Here is a 12136-nt window from a genome sequence, read left to right on the forward strand (position 1 = left end):
CTAGTTTACTGACAGCAGGTGTGAGAAGCAAAGCCTAGATTCAGATTTAGTTAGCTGGTGACAGGCACCTACTCCAAACCATGGCCTGGGCAGGAAGTAGAGGGACGGCCAGAATCAGACCTCTGTCCACACAATTTCCTCTCGTTTGATGGCTCTGAGCTACAGTGGTGTCGTGATCCATAACTCAGCTCACATGGTGCTGGGCTTCTCTCAGAGGTGCAGAAGCCACATGCCAATGCTCCTCCTCAGGAACTTTGGAAAGTATGAATAGCTTCCCTGCAGGTGAAATCATGCACACCAAAGGCAGCAGGGTTTCTTGTCTCTTGAGGAGGGCTACTTGGAATGATAGGATGCAGGGGGCAAGGGAGGGTGTAAATTTAGGGAAGGAGGGTCAAGTGATTCTGCTTCTGAAAATCCCCTGGTTTCTTTACATCAGCATCTCCTGTGTGTGGTGAGTGGCAGAGAACTGCCTCTCCCCCCCAGGCAGGAGGCAGGGTGCTTTGCTCATGGGTCTCACTTCTCTTCTTCCTCCCCCTGCAAATGATCACAGCTTGGAAACTTGTTTAAAGGAAGTGGTTGTTCTTGTGGCCCCCAGCCCTGGAGATGAAGCACTTCTGGTTAAAATGATTCAACGAGAAACCACGCCCCCACTGAGGTTATCTTGCCCTGCCCTGGTCCTGGAGCTCTACTTGCCGAGCACTTCTACCCTGTTAGACTTGGCCCACCACATGCTGCCCTTAGCCCAGGCAGGCATGTGGCCGACCATTCTGCTTGCCCTCTGCTGCCTGACTTCCGACACCCATGGGGCACACTCCGCAGGTAAGAGAAGGGTCATCCAGTCCCATCTTAGGGTGCTGTCCTGACCATGTTGTGGTAGTGGAGGCATGGGGGCCCTGGCCTGGTAGTCTTGCAACTTTCCCAGGACACTCATGGAGCCCTGGGAAAGACCCTGGGCTAGGGGCTCTGGATCCTGGCAGCAGCGACTTCCAAGCTGAACAGACATCTGGGATTAAGCATGGCAGCAGCCACAGGGATAGGGAGAGCAATTTTTGTTCCGTTCTGTGCTAGGGCCCACCACAGAGACAGACAGAGGCAGAGGCAAGAGTCTCAGACCAAACAGCCTGTATCTGACAGCTTTTCTCTCCTGCCTGTGGCTTTATTGCAGGGACACCAATAAGACACTCATTCTACCCACAGTCAGCATGTTGGTGGCCAGTGAGGGGTGGAGGCCACCTGTTGAGAAGCTGACACAGGGAGGTTAGCTGACTTGCTAGCCCAGCCATGAATGCCTGTTTGCCCACAGAGAGCCGGATGATATCTGCCCCTGCAAGCAGATTCAGCACATAGATAAAGTTTGAGGGCTTTGCCTCTAATGGACAAGAAAGCTGATAACTGACCATCTCCCACCAAAAGAGGACAGCACTTAGGCATAAGGCTTTTGTCATTCTTCCTGTTTGAAACAGGCTGGGTCTAGTCACAGAGGATTAGGCAGAGGATTCATGGAACACACAGTGAAAGGTAATACCCAAGAGACACCAGGGATGTGGGATTCCCCATCACAGCAAATCGGGTGCCAAGAAATCAGTGGTAGTATCAATGGAGTGCATAGCCTCAGAATCCAAGACCTGATGTGTTTGCTGTGAATTGGGCACTATGAATATAGGACAAGAACGGGGTGTGGGTGGGGGGCAACTTCTGCTCTGAGATAAGGCAAGCCACAGCAGCCCAAGGGGTGGTTGGCAAACAGGGAGCTAAAAGCATTGGTAGGAGAGACAGACTAGGTCAGGCCATGGATCATGCCTTCCTGTGTCCTGCTCTGTGGTGCTATTGTGTTCCTCAAAATACTGTACACCCTAATAAACTTATCTGGGGTCAGAGAACAGAACAGCCACTAGATATAGAGGCCAGAAAATGGTGGCATACACACCTTTAATCCTATCACTTGGAAGGCAGAGATCCATCCAGATCTCTGTGCGTTTAAAGCCACACTGGAAACAACCAGGCATGGTGACTCATGCCTTTCATCCCAGGAAGTGATGGCAGAAAGCAGAAAGATATATAAGATGTGAGGACAAGGAACTAGAGTGGTTAAGTTTTTAGGCTAGTTAAGCTTTTAGGCTTTGAGCAGCACAGTTCAGCTGAGATTCATTCTGGATGAGGACTCAGAGGCTTCCAGTCTGAGGAAACAGGATCACCTGAGGAACTGGCTGAGGTGAGGTGCCTGTGGCTTGTTCTTCCAGCATTCACCCCAATACCTGGCTCGAGGTTGTTTTTATTAATAAGACCTTTAGGGTTTCATGCTACACTTCTCCCTGCCGCCTTAGTGCTGGCTAGGAAGCCCTTCCTGCCTCCCTCCTGTTCCTCTGTCTCAGTTTTCCAGGGAGAGACACAGGCAGAGTCTGGGGCTTCCTTCTACAAAGCCCTCTTAGCCTTCGTGGGAGGTCTGGGGAGGGCACTGGTGTGTCTCACCTGTCCTGGAGTTTCATTATTTAGACTCAGTGTTTGGAAGATGCTGTACTTGCCTCCTCTGGGGCCTAACTGGACAGAGTAGCCACCTCCAGTGGCTTTGGGGGAGATGTTTGAGAACGGTCAGTTCCCTATCTCTACCATGTTATTTTCCCACTAGTGTATGAGACTGAAAGGAGTGCTCCCCATTCCTCCTGCCTACAGCAGCTTCTCTGGGTCACCTCCTTCAGGCCTCTCTGCCCCAGACCCAATAAACACCACCCTCACACTGGAACCTGAGAACCCCACCACAGGCCCCCTACCTACCAGCTGAGGACTCTTGACCTTTCAGCCTGCCCTTTGAAACGGCCCGTAAACTGCTCCTGACCCGAGCGAGAGTCTTAATGAAAGTGGATCGGTGATGACGTTCAAAAGTGCTTGGAGGCCTGGGGTACTCCTGACAGTACCACCCTGGCCTGCAAGTCTGTGGTCAGGCCTTCGCTCTGCTATGCTAATGAACCCCACCTCCACCCACTGGGGTACCACCCTTCCTGGGGTACCATGCTTCCAGTAAGGGCCTCAGTCGAAATATGGGGGAAGCTCAGGTCCCTCTCTCAGGACTCAAACAGCTGGGAACCTGGGCCCCTGATGGTTTCTCTGTCTCTGTCTCTGTCTCTGTCTCTGTCTCTGTCTCTCTCTCTCTCTCTCTCTTTCTCTTTCACACACACACACACACACACACACACACACACACACACACACACCACCTTCCCTACTTTCTGTGGGATTCTAGAGCCTTCTGTGAGCCCAAGGCATGGGCAACAGGGAGACTGACTATGTCTGATCTGAGCACATGGCTTCACTCTGTGCCCAGGAGTTAAGCTGCCCATACCCACATGCGGGGCCCAGGGAAGGATCCCCAGTCTTCAGAATTTAGGAAATTGCCACATTCAGTTGCTGTTGGTGAGAATGGGGAGCCTTCTTTCTCAATGTGTCACCTCTTCCAAGGTTCCCTGCTGCTGGTCACCCTCTCCCTCATCCCCTGCCCCTCTCCAGTTGGACTTGCAGGAGACTTGTCTGCTAAAGCAAGAAACCTACATGTGCCAATGCAGCCACCTGCTCCCCATAGCAAGAGCTAGGGGTATAACTAGGCCTAGGTATGACAGATTCCCCCAGAAGGCTCTGGAAGCCGGTGCAGGCTGGGTCTGGGCCTGAGCAGACCACTGGCCCAGCCTGTGTTCTAGGATTTTCAATGAATACATTGGTCCTCAGAGATCCTTACCATGGCCATATTGTACCTGATATGGTACTGAATAATACTTACACTACTGCTTCATGCCAACTGCCTCCTTTCTTCTTACCCCGAGAGGTCAGCATCAGCATCATCCCCATTACAGATGGGACATGGAGGCTCAAAAAGGTTAAGCAGCTTGCACAAGCCAGCACAGCCAATAAGGACAACCGAAATTCTAACCATGGGTGTGTCCCAGTTGGTAAAGTCAGAATTAATCCTATCAAGTATCAGCATCCATGCATGAGGAGACAATACTGCCTCAAAGAAGCCCACCCATCCTCACAACTCAGGGCCTCAAAGCATAAGCATGACCCACAGAACTCATGGCAAAGACATAGACTCGAGGGGGTTTGCTGATATAAATGAGGGATCTTAAGAGGTACAGAGTATGGGTGACTCATCTGCAGCTGAGCAGAGCCTGGCATTTACTCCACCATCATCCCAGTCCTTAGACTTCCTCTGGCTTCTGTGGGATCATCATAAAGGGCTGGAGAGCATGCTGACAGTCCAGAGGTCACTGGGTAGGATTCAGCTATGAGCAATCTACAGACCAGACCCAGTCCCAAAGCCCTATTGAACAAGAACACTAGCAGCATGTTATTTTCTTAGGATAAAGGGCTTTAGTGGCCGTGCCGAGGAAGCCTGGAAGCAATGATAAGCTGTAACTGAATCTTGTGTCTCTAGCTTGGGAGCCTTTTGCCAGGAGACCCTGCTTGGTCACACAATGGGATGCTCCAAAGACAGGTGTCCAATAGACCATGACTTTTCTACTTTACCACCCTCCCCTTGGCCCACATAAGAAGACCTGTAGTGGGCTGCAGATAGTGGACTATAGATGATGCTCGCCCTGCTGGCTGGCTCCCCTCATTCAGGTTCTAAGAAGCAACGGAAACAGCCTTCTGTAGTGCTTCACTTAAGGTTCTCTGACAGATCACTGACATCCAGGAAAGACCTCCCTGCTGACCTGAGCTATCTCCACCTCTCACATCCGGTGTGACTGGAGATTACCAACAGGCCTGACCACCCCACTCTGGGTATCATGATTCTGGCGGCCAACAGACAGACAGACTGCTTTAAAGACCATGTTTAATATAAAGGCCGACTCCTTCCCTGGCCTTAGATGCTGAAACCTTCCCCACAAAAGCTCCACGGAAGCCTCCTGCCTTCTGATTCTGAGGTGTCATCTACCTAAGGATTCATTCCTAACTCCCAGGTCAAGGTAAAAGGCATTTCTCCCTCCACTTCCATTGGGCCTTAATGACCACCTATTCAGTCACTGGGATGGGGGAGCATCTTGTCCTCAGAAGGAACTTGGGATCTACGGTTGCTATAACAACACAGCCACAACAGCCAGCACTTGCCTCTCGGTGTCTAGCTCCAGGCAGTCACCAGCACACTAATACCTCAGCAAGGTCTTAAAAAGATAAGTTTGCCGATCTAAAGCCCTCTATCCCACCCCCCACTAGCCTCGAGCTTTTCATTTTATTGCATTTTCATTTTTACTCACTTATTTCGGTGTGTGAGCACATGTGGAAGACTCCTGAGGCCAGAGAACAACTTGAGAGCAGGTTCTCGCCTTCCACCGGGATCGAACTCAGGTCATCAGGCTCAGTAGCAAGCACCTTTACCCAGTGAGCCATTTCCTCAGCCCTTTTTCATTTTCATATGCAACTCATCCCTGACCACTGACGACAAAGTTCAAAATAAAGAGAACCCCAAATTCAAGACATTAAGAACCACAAGCCACTTTCTGCTGTAGGGAGCCAACTGGTTCACTGATTCTTTTATTTTCCTAGTTAAAAAAAAAAAAGTCCAGACTCTGAAGCTACGTGGCCAAATGCAAACGCCTGGCCAAGCCCTGCTCCCCTCGCCGTAGCCACCCTGCCTCTGGGATCCTGGGAACTGAGCCCATGAATGAGCTGGGCAAGAGAGGGTCTCCAGTGAGGTGGCTCTTCAGGATCAGTTAGCCCCATACCTCCCGGAGCAGGGAGACCCAAGTGGGAAGCTAGGATTCCAAGTTCTACCTGGCTGTAAGACAGATGCCCCTCATACTGTTCCCTTCATTTTTACACACAAATATGAACTCCTTGGTACAGGAAAACAGGTCTAGGTAGAAACCAGCTAACCACCTCTCACAGCCACAGCACACCAGGCTCTGGACCCAAAACTCAAGGGATAACATCCACTGGGAGGAGAGGAGGTGTATATCAGCACCTCAGGAGTCACAGGCTGGGTTTAAAGTGTGCCTGAGCAGACACGGACAGGCCACTCTGACGAGGTGTGAGAGTGCAGGAGGGATTCTGTGGGGAGTGCAGCCAGCCTCAAAAAACCAGTCTGGGCAAATTAACACACTTCCTGTCTGGAGTTCTACTGCCTGGGGCCCCATGTTGAGAATAAACCTGAGTTCTAAAAAAGGCCGTGTAAGCAGGGACTAGGGGACAGGAATTATACTATTGGACAGTCCATGGCATCTGTCCTCAACGTCAAGTAAAGAACAAATGAGGATGCACAATATTCAGGTGTCGGAGTAAACAGGAGGCAGGCACACAGGCGACGGTGGAGGGGGAGCTAGGGCCACACAGCTGAGAGAACTTGGGGACCACCGGGGATGAGGCCCGACCCACGGATCCAGTATTCCACTGGCATCAGCGTTTTTTTCTGGTTCTTTCGTTTCTTTCAGATTTTTGCTCCAAAGATTTAAACTCCAGTGTGAAACCAGGATTTCCCAAACCAATAAAGACCAATAACCCAGGAGTGCTTAAGGCGGCCAGGCACAGCGTGGAAAAGTTCAACAACTGCACGAATGACATCTTCCTGTTCAAGGAGTCCCGGGTCAACAAAGCCCTGGTACAGGTGCGGAGGACCACTAGCGGGCACCTCGGGACAGCCCTGCCGGGGAAGCTAGGCCACACTACCTACAGCATCAGGCATCAGAGCAGAGTTGTGCTGTAGCTGAGACCCGTGTCGCCCAGAGCTGGGCATGACAGCCGGGGCGAGAGTCCCTCAGTGGCAACAAGAAATGGGAGCGGAGGAATACGGGTCCTACAGTGGTGTGCTGAGGCTGACAGCCCAGCAGGGAGGGCACAGCAGTACTAGTCGGAGCTGCCCCACCAGGGCCCAGGGTCTGGTCACCTCCTGTCTTCATCCCTCACCCACAGCCCGCAAAGCCATTGGACTATTTTCCCTCTGGACCCATTCATTTTCCTCCTAGAGCTGGGCCCGCTCCCTCCGCAGACCCACAAACGCACTCTTCCTCCAGCCTGCTCTCAAGGGTCACCATCCCAAGCCAGCCTTCTTAGTGACCGATCACATCCACTCAGAACTTCCTTCCCTGGGGACCCTAGGGGGCACAGCCAGCCTTGCTAATCCTTGTGTCCCCAAAACAAGTGTTGACATGACAGGAGGAGACACCTGGCAACCTCTGGTTTGTTGTACATAAAGGCCCTGCGCAGCACTCTGCTGACATGTGGGCCTGGCTTTAGGAGACTGTGCTGGGGCCTGCAGGGAAAGGGCTACAGAAAGGCCTGCTGAGGATGATGGTTTCATAGCATTCATGTTTGTTCTGGGCCACGGGGTCAGGGCGGCTCCTCTAGTCTTCTTTTGACAACTATAAACTCTTTAAGAGTGTAATGTGTCGGAAAGGATGTACTAGGAACACTCTGGTGTGTAGAACTATCCAAGGACCAGCCTCAGACAATCAGAGTCTGCCCAAAGTCCCCCATAAGGGAGATGAGCATTCTCCCTCTGTACTCTATTGGTGAAATTATGAAGGCCACTCCACGTAGTTAAAAGGGAGGTTTATTTTGTGGGGTAACTTACAAGTGAAGGGATAGGTAACAGGGTCTGGGAAAGGTGTGGCGCAGTCTGGTGTGATCTCTGGAGAACTCTGCTCGGTCTACCTCCAGCGTCCAGGGTCCAGGAACCAAGAGAGCTCCCCCATCCGGATCTCGGGTCTTCAGGGGTCCTCTCTCGGCTCCGTCTTGTAGGCGTGACAGTTACCGAAGCCTCAAAGGGGGTGGTATTTCCAGGTCAAAGCTGGAACGGCTACCCACTACAGTACCTCATGATGTTGGGAGACTATTTCACATGATATTTGGTTAAGACTGGGACTAAAAGTTGAGGAACTTTCCTCCAACTATACAGAAACCACAAACAAGAAAAAGGACTAAGTCATGGGCCATGTCCAAGTGGAGAGGGCTATTTTGAAACTCAAAATAAATCCGTTCCCACCAGAGTGGAGAAGCCAGCGGGTACTGTGCATGCCAACAAGCAGTATGGAAGTCAGCGGTCTTGCCACCCATTTAAACACCACCGCGGGTCAATGGGGGCTGTTGGGTAGCTGAGGTGACAGCTAAGAGAGAGAGGGCAAGTCTTTACCTGTCGCTATGGCAACCCCACCCTGTTGCTCCAGAATGCAGTTCTCTAAGCCGGGGCTCTAGGACACTGAGAGCAGGCAGGGAAGAGATTCGGCTGAAGCTGGGCCTGCTCACCCAGAGCTGCGCGCCCAGCAAGCCCCGAGATTGTCTCCCCTGTGCCCAGCTCCACGGGACTCTCCTCCCTCGCTCCTCACCAGCTGGGGAGGTAGTGACCCTCTTGCATCCTATGCCAAGTAATCTAGTTCTTGGGTCTTTGGTTTCTTCAGGTGGTGAAGGGTCTGAAATACATGCTGGAGCTGGAAATCAGCAGAACTACATGCAGGAAGACCATGCACCCCCATCTGGACAACTGTGACTTCCAAACCAACCCTGCCTTGAAGCGGGTACGATAAAAGTCTGTCTGCTGGGCCCTGCCCACCCCCAGTCAACCAGCTCCCCTTTCAGGACTGCAGTCCCTCACTGGCAACACATCTCCGCACCTCATTCCCAAGGAGATGCTCCCTCCCAACCAAGAACACATGACAGCAGGGGTTAGGCACGCTCTCAAGGGACACATGGTTGAAAGGCAGCTATCCTCCCACCCCTCACATGACCTATACCACCTGACTTTCACTTCCTGAGTCCTCTTTGCAAAGTAATAATCTGAATTTGGGATAGGGACATTACAGCAGGTAAAGTTTTCAAATATTTCAGAAATCATATGCAACACCTACATACATAGGACATGATATGTATTATAATATACATATCATGTGCTGTATTACTATGTATTATCTCTCTACAGAGAAAGCAAAAGCAATGTGGGAAACTTTAACAATTCATAACTATAGATGAGAAACATATACTCTTGAATCACTCCAACTTTTAGTAGGTTTGAAGACTTTCAAAATAAAAACTGAAGGTGGGTAAGGGAGAGACTGCCCCAGCAGGGAATACATGTGTATGAATGCACATGCACACACAGCTCCCAGTTGCCTGGCATGCACGAGGGTACTCAAAGAGCTGCCCTGGGTGGACAGGGTCTCTGTGGCAGCTGGGGTTCTCAGATGAGCCCTTTTTTGTTTCAGACTCTGAACTGCTACTCGGAAGTCTGGGTCATACCCTGGCTCCACAGCGTTGAAGTACCTGTTCTCCGCTGCCACTGACTTCTGCCTCTTCAGCAATACCAGGGCTGTGCCCACCTACTCCCTCCTTTCCACCCCAGCCTGGACATCTTGATCCTCAGGGCCTTCTTACCAGTGAGCGGATGGAAATGCCAGTGGGTCATCAGGTGATGAGACTGGGAGAATATAGTGCCCTCCTGGCCAAGATTAACTGTATTCACATTGTCTTCTAAAATTAATTCTTCTGGTGCTGCACACCCAGATCCAGGATGTGGGCATAGACAGAATCATTTGATGGCATTACTGGAGCATGGGTAGAGCAAAGCAGATACAGTCAACAAGGCAGTAGTAGTGTGGAAGGCTTCCTGATAACTGACTGAACAGATTCTGTATCCATCTCTTGTCTACTATTAACATCAGACCACTGTTGATGAGAGTGGTTTATCATAAATAAAAAACTGATCATCTCAAAGCAATACTGTGTATGTTCCCCTTTATAGGAACCCAGGAATGTGGGCAGCCTGGTGAATTTAGCCTCAGGAGGCTTCATGAGGTGATAAGCTATAAGCACAAGTGTGCTGAAGACCTAAGCAACTGGCCCAGACCTTCTCATCAACAGGGCAACAGCACCCAGAGAATAGAGAGAAAGCATTTCTGAAGGAACGGGGCCTCCACCCAAGTTCTCTGCTGCCTTGAAGGCTAATAGTTTGGGAGTGCTCAACACAGAGGAGGGTAAATGATGGGACCCCTCAAAGCCATCCACTGGAGACAGAGCACATATGGAGCCTGGATGAAGGGGCTGGGGTAGGGATGGACAGGCTGTGTGGGGCCCTGGAAGAAGGAAGAGGCAAGCAAGAGTTGCAGGGCACTGGTAACTTGGGAAAGACAGCAATGGAGCTTGAGCAGGAAGATGCACAGGGACAGAGCAGAGGGTAAACCCAGAATGGGCAGGCAGCCGGGTCTCAGAGCCCTCATTCTGAGGGAATCCAGATTGAGTACTAAGGAGTACAAGGGTAGACTTCTTCTCTCTGGGCTCTCCTCAAACTATGAATACAAAGCAGAAAGATGCGGGCACCTGGAAGCAATACAGACTTGATAACAAGTAAATGTGCATGGCAATGTAACTGCTGAAACCCTCCCAACAGGACAGCACAGTGATCTGCCTTGGCGTCCTTCAAATTCCACCTTATTTTTGTCCTGACTACCTCCAGGCTATTTTAACTCAGAACAGTGGTAGCAGCAATGCCACAAGACACTGACTTCACTTGGCAATTTGTGGAGCCACTGAAGCAAATTCTTGAGGAAAGTCCTTGACTCCACATATAACCAAACAGAGTCACAGGGTGCACAGCCAGTGTCCTCGGGATGCGGCTGTGTGATGTCCATGATAAAGCAGTAGGTGAAGGGTCCCCTATCCTCGTTTTCCTAAGTATCAATGACAGCACATTAAGGTATGGTCTACCTGCTTCCCCTTAGCCATCCAGAATCCTGACAGAGCTCAACTCTGATGTTCTAGAGCTTTCTCCAGCCATACCGTTGCAACGCATTCCTTACCAGATACATTGTGCCAGCTCCATGACTGAACACTTCAAATATCTGCTTCTGCTGAGTTAGCAACCCATGCATGGGGCAAAGTGAGCTGACCTACAATTACTGCTCCAAAACACATCACTCTCACCCCTGCCCATGGGAACTCCTCACACCACTGTTGCCCAGGCCACCATACACGCTCTAAGGCATCTTGAGGGACTCTGCTATACCACCAAGGTCCTGGCCCAAACCCATGACCTGAAAATTGCAGCAGCCACTGCCTCCACAGCCTTGGGACGGCCACTTGCCTCCTGTCCAGCCTTACAGAACATTCCTCATTTACTAGAACAAGGACTCCAACTCAGGCATGTTCTGGCTGTGATACTGAGCAGTCACTAACCCTTGAGCCTCAGTTCTCATCCATACAAGGCCATCCATCCCTGCATCACTAATTCCACATATGCAAGCTGGGTATGGCACATATAGCTTTAGCTACTCAGGAGCTGAGATTGAAGAATGGCCCATGAATCCAAGACCAGCATGTACAATGTAGCAAGACCATATCTCAAAAAAAAAATTGGTAAGACAATGTATGTGAAAAACTTCCAAAATTACACATAACCATTCTATAAGTATATGTTGACCATAAAAATCTCAAAAGGCATTTCATTGCAATGTCAGGCAAAAACTGACTCTTTTTTTTTTTTTTTTTTGGTTTTTCGAGATAGGGTTTCTCTGTGTAGCTTTGGAGCCTGTCCTGGAACTCACTCTGTAGCCCAGGCTGGCCTCGAACTCACAAAAATCTGCCTGCCTCTGCCTCCCGAGTGCTGGGATTAAAGGCGTGCGCCACCACCACCCGGCAAAAAACTGACTCTTAACAGAGTTTTGAAACAGTATTGAGACAAGTTATTAATTACCTGATTAATCTTATGGGCATATTAATAACCCATATTAGAGAAGATTCCTTTTATGTTTACAGGAAAAGCATGCCATATATGTGAAGCTCCTAAGAAAACAGTCTTTAGCACCAAATAACCAGATAAACATAGGAAATGACGCCTGGGAGCTGAAAGCACCAGCTGAGTCAAAAGCCAGAGTCCTTTGCTAAAAGTTCACAAAAAGGATCACTTCACCAGGGAGAATTCAGCCCTGAAGGCCAAACTCTCTAGTTCTTATAGACTCACTCGTGTTACCCAGGTATTCATGCATCCCTGACAGGACACACCATTGTGTTACATACTGTGCGGTTTTCTTCCCTGTAAAGTTCCAGAAATAGCACTGACAGTTGTTTAGCTGATGAAACATGGGTTGCACTCACCGGTCTGAAGCCCATCTCACCACAAATCTACTGTTGCTTCATTTCTACAAACCAGTCCCGAGGAGGTGAC

At 50.3% G+C, this 12136-nt stretch overlaps 1 protein-coding gene across 1 annotated transcript; it reads left to right on the forward strand.

The window, feature by feature from the left end:
• The first annotated feature begins 600 nt into the window (after positions 1 to 600).
• On the forward strand, positions 601 to 9690 carry Cst7 (cystatin F). The gene is made up of 4 exons (XM_028893437.2): positions 601 to 819; positions 6420 to 6592; positions 8382 to 8498; positions 9183 to 9690. The coding sequence occupies exons 1-4, from the start codon at positions 624 to 626 to the stop codon at positions 9258 to 9260; spliced, it is 564 nt and encodes a 187-aa protein (XP_028749270.1). The 5' UTR covers positions 601 to 623; the 3' UTR covers positions 9261 to 9690.
• Positions 9691 to 12136: the final 2446 nt, after the last annotated feature.

The sequence above is a fragment of the Peromyscus leucopus genome, chromosome 4, assembly GCF_004664715.2.
Source record: "Peromyscus leucopus breed LL Stock chromosome 4, UCI_PerLeu_2.1, whole genome shotgun sequence".
Taxonomy (NCBI): Eukaryota; Metazoa; Chordata; class Mammalia; order Rodentia; family Cricetidae; genus Peromyscus; species Peromyscus leucopus.